The 16,227-nt window shown below is 54.3% G+C and overlaps 7 protein-coding genes across 7 annotated transcripts; 6 read left to right on the forward strand and 1 right to left on the reverse strand.

The window, feature by feature from the left end:
• Positions 1–1,940: 1,940 nt before the first annotated feature.
• Positions 1,941–2,963, forward strand: PG994_014878 (uncharacterized protein; the record flags this gene model as incomplete). Its single annotated transcript, XM_066866287.1, has 5 exons — positions 1,941–2,006; positions 2,085–2,111; positions 2,273–2,295; positions 2,350–2,477; positions 2,545–2,963. The coding sequence occupies 5 exons, from the start codon at positions 1,941–1,943 to the stop codon at positions 2,961–2,963; spliced, it is 663 nt and encodes a 220-aa protein (XP_066707963.1).
• A 2,182-nt stretch (positions 2,964–5,145) lies between these two features.
• Positions 5,146–7,051, forward strand: PG994_014879 (uncharacterized protein; the record flags this gene model as incomplete). Its single annotated transcript, XM_066866288.1, has 2 exons — positions 5,146–5,735; positions 6,070–7,051. 2 exons carry the CDS (start codon positions 5,146–5,148, stop codon positions 7,049–7,051), a joined length of 1,572 nt encoding a protein of 523 aa, XP_066707964.1.
• Positions 7,052–8,741: 1,690 nt separating this feature from the next.
• Positions 8,742–9,930, forward strand: PG994_014880 (uncharacterized protein; the record flags this gene model as incomplete). The annotated part of the gene is made up of 2 exons (XM_066866289.1): positions 8,742–9,555; positions 9,635–9,930. 2 exons carry the CDS (start codon positions 8,742–8,744, stop codon positions 9,928–9,930), a joined length of 1,110 nt encoding a protein of 369 aa, XP_066707965.1.
• Positions 9,931–10,482: 552 nt separating this feature from the next.
• On the forward strand, positions 10,483–11,098 carry PG994_014881 (uncharacterized protein; the record flags this gene model as incomplete). The annotated part of the gene is made up of 4 exons (XM_066866290.1): positions 10,483–10,536; positions 10,621–10,772; positions 10,796–10,853; positions 10,937–11,098. The coding sequence occupies 4 exons, from the start codon at positions 10,483–10,485 to the stop codon at positions 11,096–11,098; spliced, it is 426 nt and encodes a 141-aa protein (XP_066707966.1).
• A 32-nt stretch (positions 11,099–11,130) lies between these two features.
• On the forward strand, positions 11,131–12,054 carry PG994_014882 (uncharacterized protein; the record flags this gene model as incomplete). Its single annotated transcript, XM_066866291.1, has 1 exon — positions 11,131–12,054. One exon carries the CDS (start codon positions 11,131–11,133, stop codon positions 12,052–12,054), a length of 924 nt encoding a protein of 307 aa, XP_066707967.1.
• A 439-nt stretch (positions 12,055–12,493) lies between these two features.
• PG994_014883 (carboxylesterase) lies at positions 12,494–13,969 on the forward strand (the record flags this gene model as incomplete). Its single annotated transcript, XM_066866292.1, has 1 exon — positions 12,494–13,969. One exon carries the CDS (start codon positions 12,494–12,496, stop codon positions 13,967–13,969), a length of 1,476 nt encoding a protein of 491 aa, XP_066707968.1.
• An 806-nt stretch (positions 13,970–14,775) lies between these two features.
• On the reverse strand, positions 14,776–15,243 carry PG994_014884 (uncharacterized protein; the record flags this gene model as incomplete). The annotated part of the gene is made up of 1 exon (XM_066866293.1): positions 14,776–15,243. The coding sequence occupies one exon, from the start codon at positions 15,241–15,243 to the stop codon at positions 14,776–14,778; it is 468 nt and encodes a 155-aa protein (XP_066707969.1).
• Between the last annotated feature and the right edge of the window lie 984 nt (positions 15,244–16,227).

The following is a 16,227-nucleotide window of genomic DNA, read 5'->3' on the forward strand; positions in this document are numbered from 1 at the left end:
TCAAAGGGTGGCGTTGGGCTGCACTAGACGGCGCCGCTCCTCGGGGGTAGACAGAGGCAGTGAAGCGCGACTCTTCACCCAAAACACGACGCGTTCAGATGCATGCGCCAGGGCATTGGGTTTCCGGTCGGAATGATGTTAAAAAACACTAGAATTGACCGGAAGCGACAATGGATTCCAAGACCCAATGCGCAGAGCCCGAGATTGAACGGGGTGGTGTAGGAGGCAGAGGTTACGCAAATATGCGGATAGCTTCATCGCGACATGGGCTGGTCAAAGACGGTTAGGGGGTGCGATTGATATCCACGCATTAGGGCTGGATTGTAAGAAGTTCTAGAAATCAAATTGGATTCAATCAAAGTAGGAACATTTGGAGCATCGTGCCAAAGCGGTTCATACATCTATCACACCGGTTGGGAAACCACCATGGTGAATGCGACGATACAGCATGGTGGGATCTTGCGATGTCATCAGGAGGGGTGGGTGTTGGGAAGCCGACCCATATCATTTGTGACTACTAGACCAACACGGCGCGCGGGATCGCCGAGTTTCTCGGGAATGAGAACGGACATGGAACTCCCAGATCACCCCCTCAAAAATGAGTCAGCCGATCGCATGATGGCAATGGTGTGGGAGGCCAAAAGTCGGGAAAGAAACGAGAGAAGTCGAGAACGAAAAGAGTGATCTGGAATGGGGGGGTCATCGAAGGGTTTGGTGAGGGATGGGGGGAGGAGCAGCGAGTATGGGAATATGGGATGGTGGTAATAGGTAGACTCGTAGAGCAAGACTGGAGCTCGGGCGCATGATTTGAGTTGGCAAAGTCTGGAGTAGGGAAGGAAGAGCTGTTATAATCGTCTCGACCAATCAGAAAAATGGCTGCCGGCCCACTCTGGGGGGATTTTTATTTTTATTCCAAGTAGCGTGAGGGGAGAGGTGGGAGGTGAGAGGTGAGAGGGCGAATAGTCAGTCAGTTGCACCTCTCACAAGTCCGGGCTAGGCGAGGCTGTGTGATAGAGACAAAACCGTTTTGGTTCTATTCTTCTAATAAGCTCTTGGAGCTGGCCCGGTCTAAGCCTAAACAAGTATGCAGAAGAGAAGAAACAGTGGCGTTTCATCTGCCACGAGACAGACGAGCGAGCAACATGGGAGTGCGGTATTGGTGGCCCGGACAACGACACGAGAAGATGATTCTCATCTGCGAATCCACCGTCTGCTCTGGCACGGGTGGAAGAGCCTTGCGGATGCAGGCATGATAGGATCATCCACGGCAACGCTACCGTACCTAACCTGGACATGGACCCTTGAATCTATGTAACTACGTATGTACATGGCGGTGCTCTACAAGTATGTAGATGTGGCATCCTGGGAATCCCAGATAGACGGTCTGGCTTCTATCTATCTAGTGAGTGGTACGAGTGCAGCATGGTGAAGTGTGGAAAGACGGGATGGGAGAGGATGGAGATGATGGGCGTCTGTCTGCCATCTGGAGCAAATGCATGGCTATCACTTACACGCAGTCCCCACCCTAGCTCATGTAATTGCCCTTGTCAGTCTAGCCCCAAAAGCCAAGACCACAAGCAGCAATTGGAGTAACAGCCTAGCGAACATGGGGGGACGCGTGAAAAAAGAGCGCTAAGGCGAAGCTAACTGCCCTTTTTTTACTGATCTGATTCCAAGGTTTACTGGCTAACTGCTACTGATTGTGCAGGACGGGCAAGAACCCCCCGCAACTATATAAACATTGCTCCCGCTCTGCCCTCCCGCGTCCGACCACACACCCTCCCCTCTTGTTGTTCTCATACTCTCACACACGAATTACTTGCCAACAGCCGAACTCTTGCTCGATCCAATAATTGGTCCTGTTCACTCCCACTTCCAACCTCCAAAACAAACTATATAACCCGCCCACCTCCATAAACAACATACCCAACCATTTCGTAATGGCTCCCAAGAAGGCTGAAGGCACTACTGCCCCCAAGACCAAGAGCGCCCATGCCTCTTACCAGGTGAGTTGCATCCAGCTATATGTCTTGACAGGCTCTACTACTACTTTTACTATATTCCAAATGACTAACGCGATGCAGGACATGATCACCGAGGGCATTATTACTGTAAATACTACCGTCCCCCCATGCCGGCGCGTTGTCCTACGCGTGGTGCCCAGGGTAGCTCATGAGTCTTAGCTCAAGGCACCTGCTTGAGCCCGCGTTCACCCGTCATACGCTCCTTTCATTTATGTCCATGTTTGCTGACTCGATTTCCCATCGAACAGCTTAAGGAGCGCAACGGTTCCAGGTATGCATTACCCTATTCTGCACATGCTTGGCCAAATGCTAACCCACTCAATAGTCGCCAAGGTCTCAAGAAGTATGTCAAGGCTAACAACAACATCGTTGCCACAGAGAAGATGTTCGACTCTCTATTCAACAAGGCCTTGAAGGCTGGTGTTGAGAAGGGTGTCTTTGAGCAGCCCAAGGGTAAGTTCTGCACCGCCGAACGGACATGGCTCTTTTGTACTGCGCGCATGCTAATACTCTACTTTAGGTCCTTCTGGCCCTGTCAAGCTGTCCAAGAAGTCCAAGCCTGCTGCCGTGAAGAAGGAGGGTGAGAAGACTGCTGCGCCCAAGAAGGCTGCGGCACCGAAGAAGGCTGCCGTGCCCAAGAAGGCCGCTGCTGCCCCTAAGGAGCCCAAGGAGAAGAAGGAGAAGGAGACTACGGAGAAGAAGCCCACCGCCAAGAAGGCAGCTGCGCCGAAGAAGGCTGCTGCCGCACCCAAGAAGGCCGCCACCAAGAAGGAAGCCGCTCCTGCTGCCGAGAAGGCCGCCACCAAGACGAAGACTGGCCGTGTCAGCAAGCCCAAGGCCGCCGCGCCCGCCAAGAAGGCCGCCGCGCCCAAGAAGGCTGCTGCGCCCAAGAAGGCTGCAGCGAAGAAGGAAGCCCCCAAAGCTGAAGCTGCGGCGTGAGCTGTTGCCTGATTTGATGTTTGGTTCTTTTCAGTGTAGCTTGGCTGGCGATTGGCGTTCACGGATCAGGGTACAAAGACCGCGTTTATTTCTATACGCGTAGGGATGGGATCGATTATTGTGATTTAGCAGGGACGGCTGGAAGGGTATCATTGTTTTACGGTGCCAGCGGCGCGCCCGGACAGCGATCCGCGTCGACTGAGTACGCGCCATGTTGAGAATATCGGTGTCCGTGCCCACATTACATATCTGCGCGGGGCCTTTCGGCTGCATCGTGCTCATGAGTGGGTGGCATGCGCTCAGCAGAGGTGGACATAGTTGCAGACGCATGGAAAGGCACTATGACGATGTGATGAGAACACTTGTAATTTATACCACCAACAATCAATGTGCGAGTCTCGCATTTTTAACCTTTTGATTTTCCCTTTCCTCTCTTAGGGGTATATACTACAGCCTCTTCGCATGATGGTGATGTGTACATTGCTACTTTTCAGATGAAACGCGCCTTCAGGTTGTCTTGTTTACATCATGGCAGACGCGGTGCCGGGCCTCAGACCCTGCCGGGGATTGGTATGGGATAGTGGCGGATGCTCTCTAACTTGTAGACCAAGTGGCAGAGCAATAGGGGCGTGTATCACGTGCAAGTGGGGTCTTTTATTCGAGAACCTCCGTACATACTTGGTAGGAATCAATCAATCTCACGCCGCGGCATCATCGGATCCCATCTCATTCAGCTCAAGTCTTTCTCTGATGTATCTTGGCGTCTCGTACCCTGCCAGTGATGTGGTTGCTTCTTTTGCCTCTGTTGGCCTCAGCAACTCTAACAGTATCTCATATTTGAAGGCTGATACGACGTCGGGCAATGTGCAGATGGGCTCAGATTTCGACGGGAACAGAAACGCTTATGAATGCAGCGCAGTCATGGTTGATTGCTTAGATTGCATGAGTCCACGTTGTTCGCTGCTCGTCTCACGGAACCTCTCTCTATTCAAGTCCTTAAGCGGGCAGTACTGGTAGATTGTAGGCAAAGGTTAGCAGTTTCAAAGTGCTTTGAACGTCATCACTTTCCCCCACCAGCTGTAGAGCTATGCGGAACATCGGTGAACCTTGTTGCCACGAAGTTAGAAGTTCCATGACATGATCCGGATCTGCCCAGAGCTGCTGCAAGTACATATGAACTGACACCTTGCCAACGTATTGAAAACCAGCGAGGTAAAAATATGTCCCAAGTAGAGACCATAACCTTGAACACCATAGCTGGCGGGACTGCTGCTGGTCCAGGATATCCTAAAAGCTACCCGGGTATATGAAACGGAAGTATACCGACCAACCTCAGACCTAGAGTATGCTGTAGGAACACACTGCCGGGCAATTGGGGTCAAGCACAAGGAACGGGGGTGCATTTGATGTGCACAGAACGTGCACTAGTGCCCACTTGGTACTACGGGAAGCAGAACAGGCAAACAAGCCAGAACCCCTGTTGCCCGTCACTTTGGAATAGTACGACTGAGGGGGTACACGTAAGCAACCTAGCAGATGCCTCGTGGCGTCAACCGTAATGGTTATGCCGGTAACAGGTAACCTTAGCACTGAGGTTACAGTAGGGGTCAATACCGCCTGCACTCACTTGGGAAGTGCTTGGGTTAATCAATTGGATCAAATGCAGGCAGGTAGGCAGGCAGATTCGGCCGACCGACCGGCCGGTCTGGCTACATGTAATTTATTCTATGTTATCTGCGCACTCCCGCCCGCGAAGGAAAGGGCAAGGGAATGCTGCAGACGGTCGCTTACGCAGTCCAATGATTTTGGGGCTCAGTAGTGCAACATCAAGTCATAGACGCTTCTTATCTCCATTGTATTGATGGATTGAAAAGTCGGTAGCCTGAATCGAGTTCAGTCGTCGCCGTCGTCCAATCCCTTGTCCATTTCAACTTGCCATCGACCGGCTGCGGCTCTTTCTGTGGCCCAGTCCGAACTGCCCGCTACTTGCATGCCTAAGGAGGGGAACGATCGCCGAGCCATCCATTTGGGACCCTGACGGCCTCGTCCCGTTCAAAGTTTCCGCAAAGCAGCTCCAGCACCCCAACACCACGCCCATGTTATGGCCGGATAACATTCCAACCCCTACTTCCCCCAAGCCCTTTTAATCCCCATCATAATAGCCCTTCATTCTCCTGCCACCATGTCCTCGACATCGCCATCTTTCGGCTCCAATAATCCCTTTCGACGGAAAACCGGAGGCCCCTCTCCCTCGTCCGCCGCCATACCGAGCGGGTCCCCTGCCCCGAGCGCAAGCTTAGACAATCCAACACTATCGTCTGCCCCACGGCCACCGGTGACGACCTTCAGTACAGCCGTGCCAGAACACCAAGACAGACGCGATGACCCGATCCAGACAAAACCAAAGAAGATCGTGAAGAAGGTCCGCGTCCAATCACCGCCGCCGTCCTCGCCCGAGGATGCCGTACCCGTCACTACCTACTTCCCGCCCACCGATTATGACGACGACGATGACGACGAACCCAACGATGCCGACAGCCGGAATGCGATAGACACAGGCGTTGTGGTCGACCCCTTCAGTGGTGGTCAGACAGACGAGGAGCCGAGCGAAGAAACCTCGGACGAGCACGCGCTACCAAGGGCACCGCCGAACCCCTTCTCGAGAACACTTGGCGACTTGGAACAGAGTATAAACGGAGAGGAGGCCAACTCGGCACCTGGATCCAAGGGGGCACTGGACGTCAACTCTTTCAAGAGGCTGCTGTTGACGGGGTATGCCGATAATTCAGGGGCAGCCGGGGGAGCAGGAAGTGCCTTGCTCCCAACCCCAAGTCACGACGGGGCAAGTATTACGGATGCAAGCTCTGTATCCAGGCAGTCAGTAATAGATGCTACCCAGGATACCCCTCGCACATCCCATGAGATCTCGGAACCAGAAGAAACAGGGGAGCGCCGGAGCATTCATCTGACTTCTCCCTGTCAAATATCCAATCAGCTTCTGGGCGCAAGAAGCCGCCACCACCTAGCTCCCGTCATGGAAAGCTGATAAAGATCGAGCTTGGATCCGATCAAAGACCAAGCACCCCGTCAAGAGACTCCGCGCAAGGGGTGTTGCTGGACACAAACAATCTGCCTATGGGCCAGCAGAGCCCGCTATCCTCGACATCCGACGTGAACAAACCGCTTCCGCTTCCCCGACCCGTACGCCGGCCGATGAACAGACTGAGTCGCCCTTTGATCGCGAGGCTGCTGGGAAACTTCCAGAGGCTTTCAGTGAGGCGGCGGCGAACTCGGGGCCATTCAAATCATCCGATGGAACACGAAGCCGATCCGAGTCGCAGGTCAGTACCGGTACTACATCCAGTGCTCGCAAGCCAGCTGCTCCACCTCCTCGCCGTCATGGGCGATCAGACTCGAAGCCACCGTCCATTATGGCGAACCCGGCCGATGAGGAAGCCCCGCGTAGCTCGATGGAGTCGAATCGGTCTCGAGCGGAAAGTCTGCGCATCAACTCCAATGCCAACGCAAGCTTAGCTGCTCCCGTTCCTCCACCCCCCAGGAGGCCAAGCCATAACAGATCAGGTAGTTCCATTACGAGCCCAACATCAGCATCAAGCCCTGGGAGCATCGACGGCGTCAGGTTATCTCAAGGAACTGGCTTCAGTCTACTTGAACATCCAAATTACGGGTCTGGCATGGCTACGGTGACGACAACCAAGGATGGTGTGCCAAAGCTATCACCGCCACCGCCGCCACCAGCTCGGCATTCCAGTGCTAGAAGGCCACCCAGCATCAGCTCGTTGGAGAGCGGCAGCAGGAAAGTCAGCAGGGAAAAAGATGGTGCCATAGCCGCACCACCGCCACCGCCTCGTAGAAGTCGAAGCAATAAGAGCAACATGGAGACGGCGGAGGGAATACGTGGTGGCAGTGGATCACGAAGCGCCACCGGTGGGCTGAAGCAAGTTGACGGAGAGCCACCGAAGAGTCTTGCGACTTCAGAAGCCACCAGTATAGGTACTGGGGTTGATATCCTCAAGGATTTGGAGGCCTTACAGAACGAGGTCAAGGCTGCTATGAGCAGGTCCTAAGGGAGCTTCTATATATATATGGCTTACAGAGTCCTATGTCTATGAGGTGGCAGGACCCTTTAGCGGCGTAACACGAAACTGCCCATGGTTTGTTTCTTTGTCACGCGCTACAAGGATACTTGGACGATGAATGGTTGGATGGGTAAAGTTGACAGTTCATGAGATATGGCAATGTTTTAGACGTGGAGAATGTGAATGTGTGAGTGTGTGTGCTTATGAGATATACCTAAGGAGCAGCCTTGGTATGTAGCGTATTCCATGACCACTTGGTACATATTGTACTTTACAATAGAGGCCTTGTACTGTTATAGCAAAGATGCCCCGCCACAATCCTTCGTATGCCTGAGGCTTTTCTCTCTCTTTTTAACTGATGATGAGACCTTCTTGAACCAGATGCCCAGTTGGTAAACAATGATACAGGGGAGCCTGGTCCTGGCAAGGGGGTCAAAAAGGTGATGATAGGGGCTAGATACACTGACTCAGCATGACCCCAGACGAGACTTCATTCACATCGAATTTGTAGATAGCTTGGTTGTCTTTATGTTATGCCGCCAGCAGTGAACTGATATTCTAATTGAAAGCCGGCGCCTTCCCATGTTGCTCTAAACTTGTGACCCGCGTTCACATCCAGCTTGCAACACTTATTTCCAATCAGCCACTGGCAATTCCATCCTGTATTCACCCTCGTTGACACTGGCAATTCCATCTTATATTCACCCTCGGCGACGCTACCTGGCAATTCTATCCTATATTCACCCTCGGCGACATGGGCAATTCCATCTTGTATTCACCCTCGTCGACTAGTATAAAGCCTCATCATTTTCTCCGCCGATCTGGTCTCTCCTCTGCACAACTTCCACAGCTTCATGTCCAACCAATTGTAAGTACGATCTTTCAGGGCTAAACCGGATCTCCTGCGCTCAAGCATCACCGTCTTTTCTTCATTCTCCCACACTCGTCCTTACTCACTACGAACTAACCCATTCCTCCATGCGCCACTCTTCTACACGTCTTCATGGACCTAGTCAGGTGCTGAGCTTCAGATACATAGGCCCAGCCAACCATTGTTCATCACGAAATCTTCCCCATCCCAATATCAGCCTTCCAGTCGCCGACCTGTTAGTCTTCCAGTCGCCGACCTGTTAGTCTTCCGGTCGCCGACCTGATATACTTTGCCCCCTCCCCTGTTACCTTTTGCGCTCTTGCCTGACCTGCTCACATCGCGGACAACATTGAACAGTCTGCGCATACCTGTAACAAGCTGCTGACTTTACAGAAGATAGAGCTCAAACCAGCAGTCTTCTTGCGTGCCCACGCATCAAGATAGTTTTCGGCACCTTCAAGATATCGAAGCGTGAACTCGCCTCGGTCGGATCGTGGCCACAAATTTCTAACCACCATTTACTTCTATTTGCTTGTGGGCTAACTCTCTCTGGAGAATTCACCTGATATTCCGACTGTTAGTTCCGGCCAATTTCTTAATTTTTCCCCCCACCACTTATTTGATTTCACATTCAGCTGACTTTGTCACCCAAGACCATCTTCTCGCCTAGCCAACTTGTATTCACCCTCGTCGACACGGGCTTTTCCATCTTACATTCACCCTCGTCGACACGGGTATAAAGCCTCGTCATTTTCTCACCGATCTGGTCTCTCCTGTGCACAACTTCCACAGCTTCACATTCTCACCATGGAGTCCAACCAGCTCATGAAGGTGGAGCCGCAGGAGGGCACTTGGGGTTACTACAACCTCCTGCCGGATGAGCTGAAGTTGAAGGTCCTGCAACATGCCATTCCCCGGCATGGTGCGCACCACTTCACGATGAAAGTCCGGGATGGCGACGGCAACCTGGTTAACAGACAGGTACTCGATATCGTGTCCCCGCTGTTAGATGCACGGAAGATCCAAGACGACGACTCGGCCTGGCTGAACATCTGGAACATTGGCTGGACCGTGGGAATGTCACGCGATCTGATCGTGAAAGCTGGAAATCGCAAGGTGATCTGCACACGAGAGCGCAGTAAGTTCTGGGCCAAGAAGGAGGGGCCCAACAAGGCCAGACACAACCCGAACCGAGACCTCATCATCCTCCGCGTGGCCAGTAAGGACTTTGAGATCACCGACTTGGACCCGGCCAAGAACCGCAAAAAGTTCCGTGACATCAAGCGGGTGGGCATTGACTTCTTTAGTCCCGAGGGAAAGGCGCGACGTGGTACACCCTGGAGCATGGGTGCATTCTACTGCGTCTGCCGTGGACGTCCTCACAAAGACCTCGCCGTCTGCCCTCAAGCGCTCTGCGACTTCTTGCGGCTATTCAGCGGACTGCGAGAGGTCTTCATCATCTACCCCATCAACAAAGGCCGCATCGACCAGAGGGAACAGCAGGGGATCTACCAGAGAGGTCAGAAGCGAAGCCGAGACGGCGAGGTGATTGAGCAGGCGCCCAAGTTCGTCAATAAACCGGTTGACGCCCTTATGGATGATACGATAAACAAGTTCAAGGGTATGTGTATCTTCTTCTGCGGCTGAAGTTAGAATTAGCGGCATAGAAAAGGTGCTCAAGAGACTGACTGTTATGCTAGGTCTCGCCCTCGAGCAAAACCTCGCCATCTTTGAGGATCGCAAGAAGGTGTACTACCAGGTGCGCAAGAAGTACTGCACGGAGTTCAAGGACCATAAAAACATCTGGGGCATCGTCAAAGAGTTCCGGGACTCATGGCGAGGACACCGACCGGTTGGCGACAGCATCACCACAGCGCAGTGGGCTGCCTGGACGAAGGTCAAGGTCGGGGTCTTGGTCTGCCGAGACCGGGTGGGAAACGACCCTTGGAAGGTCAACGCGATTCTCAACAACGAGATTGAGCCGGAGCAAGGGTGAGCGAAGTCGCCTTAGAAGGTTAAGGCGACGCTCCGAGGTGGATTCCGGAGAGAAAGAGTGTACGATAGGACAGGGCTTTGAGGACTTCATTTCCCTCACCGAATAACGTGAGGGCCGATGAGATTGGCCGCGAGAACCACGCAGCTTTGAGTGTGGCTGCCCGGGGAGGCATAATGCCTGACCCCAATTACAGACATGATGCGATGCTTTCCGATATTTCCTTTTGTAATAATAAACTAGATTAGCTACAAACGATGGCCGTATTTGGCGATGTTGGTGTGATGATGTTGACTTTATCTGGATAAAGTAAGTATCACTTGCAGGTGACATGGCATGCTTCCATAGTTATGTAGGCACTTGGCTCATCATCGTACGTTACACGGACGGAGAAAAAGGGCGATTCGGATTCTGTTAGGAGACTTGGATTTAAGTACATGGCATAGCGTGGTATAAAATAAGTGGCGCGTCCGATATTTGGCCGGTGTCCCCGAGAGTGCCGGTCTTCAAGCAGCATCGATCGCTCATAGTGTTCCAGACCAGGAGTCCACGAAAATGCTGGACAAAGCAGAAGAAAAGCTGAAAGATGGAATTCTCGCTTTGAAGCTGGTGAGTATTGAGGGCGTGTTTGCGTGGTATAATGCTGCGATTATATTGCCGCCTCTACGATGCTGATTGGGTAATGAATGACAGGCAGCTGCGGCCTCAGAACAGTCATCACTGCTGGCATGGCTTTTCGTTCCCACCGGCATCCTTGCGATGCTGGCTGCGTGCTACGGCGTCGACCGCCTCTTTCAGATCGGCCATGTGGCTTTCCCGGCCTCGGTCGCTTGCCTCGTCGTTTTGTTTTTTTGGCCCTGCTGCTGAGCGAACAAGTCCTGGGCGAACATCGGACCCGGCGCCTGGTCGCTTACATCGAAGTCCCGGTAAGTCACCCGTTGAAGCACCCAACAGGTGGTGATGCATCAGACAGGAATGTCAGCGCTGACCTAGACTATCTACCTACAAGGGAAGGTGGTCTCTTCGCTGGATCGGTGTCTTCTTCACGCCCTCCTTCGTCTTGCTGCCTCTGAGCCCGCCCATTGGCGTGGTCGAGGTATTCAAGGTGATCGCCGTCTTCGGTGAGTCTGGCGCAACGGGGGCATTCAGGCTGGCTTATCTACTCGACTAATGATAGGTTCAGTGATTGGATTTCTGGTCATGATGGTCGGCACGGCGTATATGACCCGCGGGCTCAAGCTGGTGTCGGGCTCCTCCAAACGAGCCATCACCGAGCGCGCCGAGGAGATGGAACGCGAGACGGATGAGATCCCAATGACCACGCCGACTTCGGCTGGCGGAAGGACGCCAGATACCGAGAGCGAGCCCCATCACTCTCCGAGGCCTTCACAAGTTCACCTCGCGGACGCCGCAGTGCCGGAAGAAAGCGCCGATACTACCGGCACCAGCACTCCAACGATACCTCCCGACTTGCCGCCCCAGGCACCGCTGACACCACCGCGGACTAAGCAATGGGCGGTGATGATCGCTGCGAATCTAGATGTCGCCACCTATTTCTTGCTGTTCGTCCTAGTCGGGATTCCCGTCTTTTATGGTACGGGCTATGCGATGCCAATTCAACTGACTTTCAGTATCTTGTCGTACTTTGGGGCTCTTGCGCTCCCACCCACCTGGAGACAATTCCTCCATCCGGTGCTTGTATCGGCGCTCTTTACAGTCTTGGGAATCTGGGTGATCGGTCTAACCATAGGTCGTGACCTTGACAGTACCTTGAGAGAGTACAAAGTGGGTGCGAACTACGCTCGGGTTTGGAACGGAAGCCACCAACTTCCCGGGGCAGGCGACATGTTCAGCACCGTCCTAGATGCTAGTATCATCGCCCTAGCACTGCCCATGTACCAGTATCGCCGGGAGCTCAAACAGCATTTCCTAGACGATTACGTGACGCGGGGTGTCACTTTGGGAGCCAACTCCTCGGCCATGGCCACGGCACTTCTGCTACGTACAGACCCGCGAGCTGCAGCTCTATCGAGTCTGGCCATGAGCCTATTCGGCGCTATTACTGTCCTGTTCTCTTCTATTCCTCCTCCCATTGCCAACGCGGTCCGATCATTGGCTGGTCTCTAACAACGACTTGGACTAAAAGTAAGCTTTCTTGGGCGTAAGGTACTTTAACAGGATAGTGCGATGTGTGCATAACCCTTTAGGCTAATATACCGTGGGCCTCTGGGGCACGAATCCGTGGACTCGGTTCAGATTACTTGACTTGCGATTGAGGGGAAGTCTAGACCAGGTGATCAGCGTCACTGCACTGCAACATCGGCTCGTGCTGGCTATCAGATCACAGATGTTACGGATTAGGCAGCTGCGATGCTATCCTCGTGAAAGTACTACTCAGAGGAAAGAGAACCCAACAGCTGTGCAGTTTTGGTTACACGAACTTACTTTTGTATAAGTAGGAGGATATGTTGGTTGAGATGAAGCAAGTGTCGATGAAGCGAGCGTTTCTGGGTGTGGTTTTCTTACATTAGTCAGAGATCAGTCGTCACGAAAAAGTGCTCCTAGAATGAGGTTTAATAAGATACTCTATGGCTTGTTCTTGGCTGCAATTGCGAGAGTCTGTGCATATCAGGATACTGGTGATGATGATGGGTTGACCGTCACGACTAATACTGGGAAGTATACCGGTTTGCAAAGTACCGAGTACAGCGATGTTCGGGAATTTAGGAGTATCCCCTACGCGGAAGCGCCGGTGGGCGACTTGAGATGGCAGCCGCCCGTCGCCCTCCGGCCCTCGACGAAGCACCACTACTCGCACCGCTTCCCGCCGTCGTGCCCGCAGTACCTGACGAGCACGCTGACGTTGTGGAACACGAACATATCGGACTTCTCCATCGCCACGGCGGGCGAGAGCCACCGCGCCGGCCAGTTCGCGCAGACGAGCTCCGAGGACTGCTTGAAGCTCGCCGTCTGGATCCCGCGGAACGCGAGCCGCGGCGCCGGGCTCCCCGTGGCGCTCTTCGTGCCCGGCGGCAGCTTCGTCACCGGCGGCGTCGAGGTGCCCTACCAGAACCCGGCGGCGTTTGTGAACCGCACCCAGAAGCACATCGTCGTGACCATGAACTGGCGCGTCAACCTCTTCGGCTTCCCCAACGCGGCCGGGCTCGAGGACCGCAACCTGGGCATCCTCGACGTGCGCATGGCCCTCGAGTGGGTGTACGCCAACATCGACGCCTTCGGCGGCGACCCCCGCCGCATCGTGCTCTGGGGCCAGTCGGCCGGCGCCGTCGCCGCCGACGTCCTCGACTTCGCGTACGACGACGAGCCGCTCGTCGCGGGCTTCTTCCTCCAGTCCGGCGGTGCCGTGCGCGAGTTCGCCCGCGGCGACGACGCGCTGCCGACCAACTTCAGCTTCGTCGCCCGGCACGTCGGCTGCGGCGACGACGACCCGGCGGCCGAGCTGGACTGCATGCGCCAGGTGCCCGCGGCCCTGCTCAGCAACTTCGTCGGCGCGTACGGCGACGACAAGACGCGGCCGGCGCTGCGGTTCCGCCCGACGGTCGACGGCCGCCTCATCTTCGGCAACTACACGGCGCGCGGGCTCGCGGGCGGGCTCGCGCGGGTGCCCGCGCTCCTCAGCACGACGGCCAACGAGCAGGCGAGCCTCTCGAAGTGGAACCCAGGCGTGAACGTCTCGCAGCCGAACCACCAGCACAACCCGCCGCCAAACCAAACACAAGTAAACGAGGGGACCTTGAGCGACTTCGTTTGCGTCGCGCGCGCGGCGGCCGTGGTGCGCGCGGCCCACAACCTCACGACGTACCGCTACCAGTGGGCGGGCAACTACACGAACCTGACGCCGTACCCCTGGCTGGGCGCGTACCACGCCAGCGACGTGCCCATGGTCTTCGGCACGTACGACCTGCGCGGCGGGGCGACGGCGGGGCAGCGGCGCGCGGCCGAGGCGCTGCAGGATTATGTTTTTGCCTTTATCGAGGAATCCGAGGGACGGCATCCGACGGCATCTGGGCTGGCAGCCTGATGTCGCGCCATTCCGCGACGATGAGCCCATGGTGCGGTTCGTCGGTGGCGATGGTGGTGGTGGCGCTTCGTCGAAAGTAGGGAGTGGGGGGAGGGGATGACGACGATGGCCAGGTTGCGGTGAAGCAGATTAGTGCGGCCGAAGTCGATGGTGCGTGTGACGGGACCGGGACTTACAACCCAGGTCCATCATGAGATCAGAGGGTGTGTGCTGTCTAATTCATCTGATGTTCATGTCACATGATACATATACAATAGCTGAGATAATGTCCACTTGATGAAACACCATGCTGTGGTATTTTGGCTGTTATTGTTATGCTGCGGTAGTAGTGTATATTTGCTTTACACCCCCCTGAATGTAGGATTGCTCCAGATGACGTAGTACCAATTCATGCAAAAGAAAACCCAATGATGCAAGGAGTCCTGTTTATCTCCTCCTCCCCATGATTTGCTATGCCCATGCCATGCAAAGAAAACTCCCCCGATTGAAACGCCGACCCGGATTGGGTTTGTGTGTAAATGCCTTGCAAGGAGAGACCATGCTGTATTGTTGGTCGTACTCAGAGACCAGACAGATGCAGCACAAAAAGAAAAAGGGTATTTCGGTATGCAGGTGCATGCAAAGGAGTGCGCTGTCCTCGTTAAATGCAGAATGATGGATGTGCCCGTTCCCGTACGCCTCCTGGCTGCTAGCAAGCCGCCAGCCCGGCTATTGAACCCTGCCTGCATCGTGAACCCTGGACCCATAACGCCGTGGCGCACCGCATATGCATCCATCCGTCTATAAGTGATGCGATGCGATGACGATCAATGTGCAATAAAACGCCGATATATAACTCCCAATGCCGTCATAAGTGTCGTTGAAACAGAAAAGAAAAGGATCATGAATTGATTAGGCGGCGGCTGCGGCTGATGATGTGCGCGCATGTGCCAAGCCCGTGACGACTGGCCATCACCTGACGAAGCGCTCCGGGCTCTGTCTTGAGGCTTGGGGCGTGGTGATGGGCGAGACGGAGTTGTCGCTGAACTGCGACGACCGCGGCGACTGTGCCGGCGTCGACACGGGCGAGATGAGATGGGACTCGACCGAGCCCTTGTGGGAGTAGGCGGCTGCGGCCATTGCTGGTTCGTCTTCTCGCTCATGGGCTCGGAAAAGCGGTTGGGTGCGAACTTGCGCAGGATTTGGGTCCAGTACATGGCCAGGACGAAGATGAGAGAGCCGATGACGATCACCAGGACCAGAGTCACCACAATGGTGGTAACTAAGTCGTTCATTCTGGTGGTCTCGTGGATGTATGGATCGAGAGAAGAGAAGAGCGGTTTTTTGGTGTTGACGGTGTAAGTGGATCCAGCCAGTGACAACAGAATAGGCTCAGCCTATTTCGAGGTCTTTTACTAATAACCGCCTCTTTCTTTCTGCCTTCCTAAGAGCGACTGTATATAACAACAAGAACAACAAGAGCGAAAGCGGTTTTGTGTAGGTATTTGTTTGTTTGTTTGTTTGTTTGTGTGTATGTTGTATGCCGTCGGATTGTTGGTGAGTTCCAGAATAGTAACGTAACGACAGCCAGACGAGGACGGAGTCGAGTCTTTGTGTAGTGTGGATGTTTCGAAATCGGAAACGGGTGTTTGTTAGCAGGCGAAGCGGTCGTTATGTCACAACGAAAGAGCTTTTCTAAATTTGGCTGCTTCTGTAACAACGAGGAGGAAAGAGGCCCCGAGGGTGTAAGGGTTGGGTTATGTAGTAGGTAGTATTGCTGGAGGGGGGGAAGAAACAGACACACGGAAGTCTTGGGGAGGGTCTGGCAGTATCACGTTTTATCTATTTCCCTTCGTTTCCTCATTCGGGCTCGTTCTCGCTCTTTTGGTATTTTTGTATCCCCCCTTCCCCCGTAGGCCTGCAGAGTTTCTTGTCTTAGAAAACGGCACGTCACCCACACTTCTCAGCAGTTCCTCGCATTCCGGCACTGCCGCGCAAGCGGACGGTGTGCATGGTGGATGACAAGCGACAAGGGGGGAGCGAGCCTCTCGAAGCTTGCGCTGGTTCTATTGGGAATTGGGGGTGCCAGTGCTGGATCGTTGACGCTAGGGCTTGGAGCCAAGCCGGTGCGGGCGGCACGCAAGTCGCCAAAAAAGATGACCCAGGCGCTAAAGAAACCGAGCAGCCGTAACCACCCATCAGCCAAGGCCTAGACAGCATTGAAACTTGATACACCTGCAGCAACAAAGGAAATCCAACCGCCCCATGGCCAGAAAGGA

The sequence above is a fragment of the Apiospora phragmitis genome (genome assembly GCF_038363925.1).
Source record: "Apiospora phragmitis strain CBS 135458 chromosome Unknown utg000014l:1.0-1827420.0:1.0-1829600.0, whole genome shotgun sequence".
Classification (NCBI taxonomy): domain Eukaryota; kingdom Fungi; phylum Ascomycota; class Sordariomycetes; order Amphisphaeriales; family Apiosporaceae; genus Apiospora; species Apiospora phragmitis.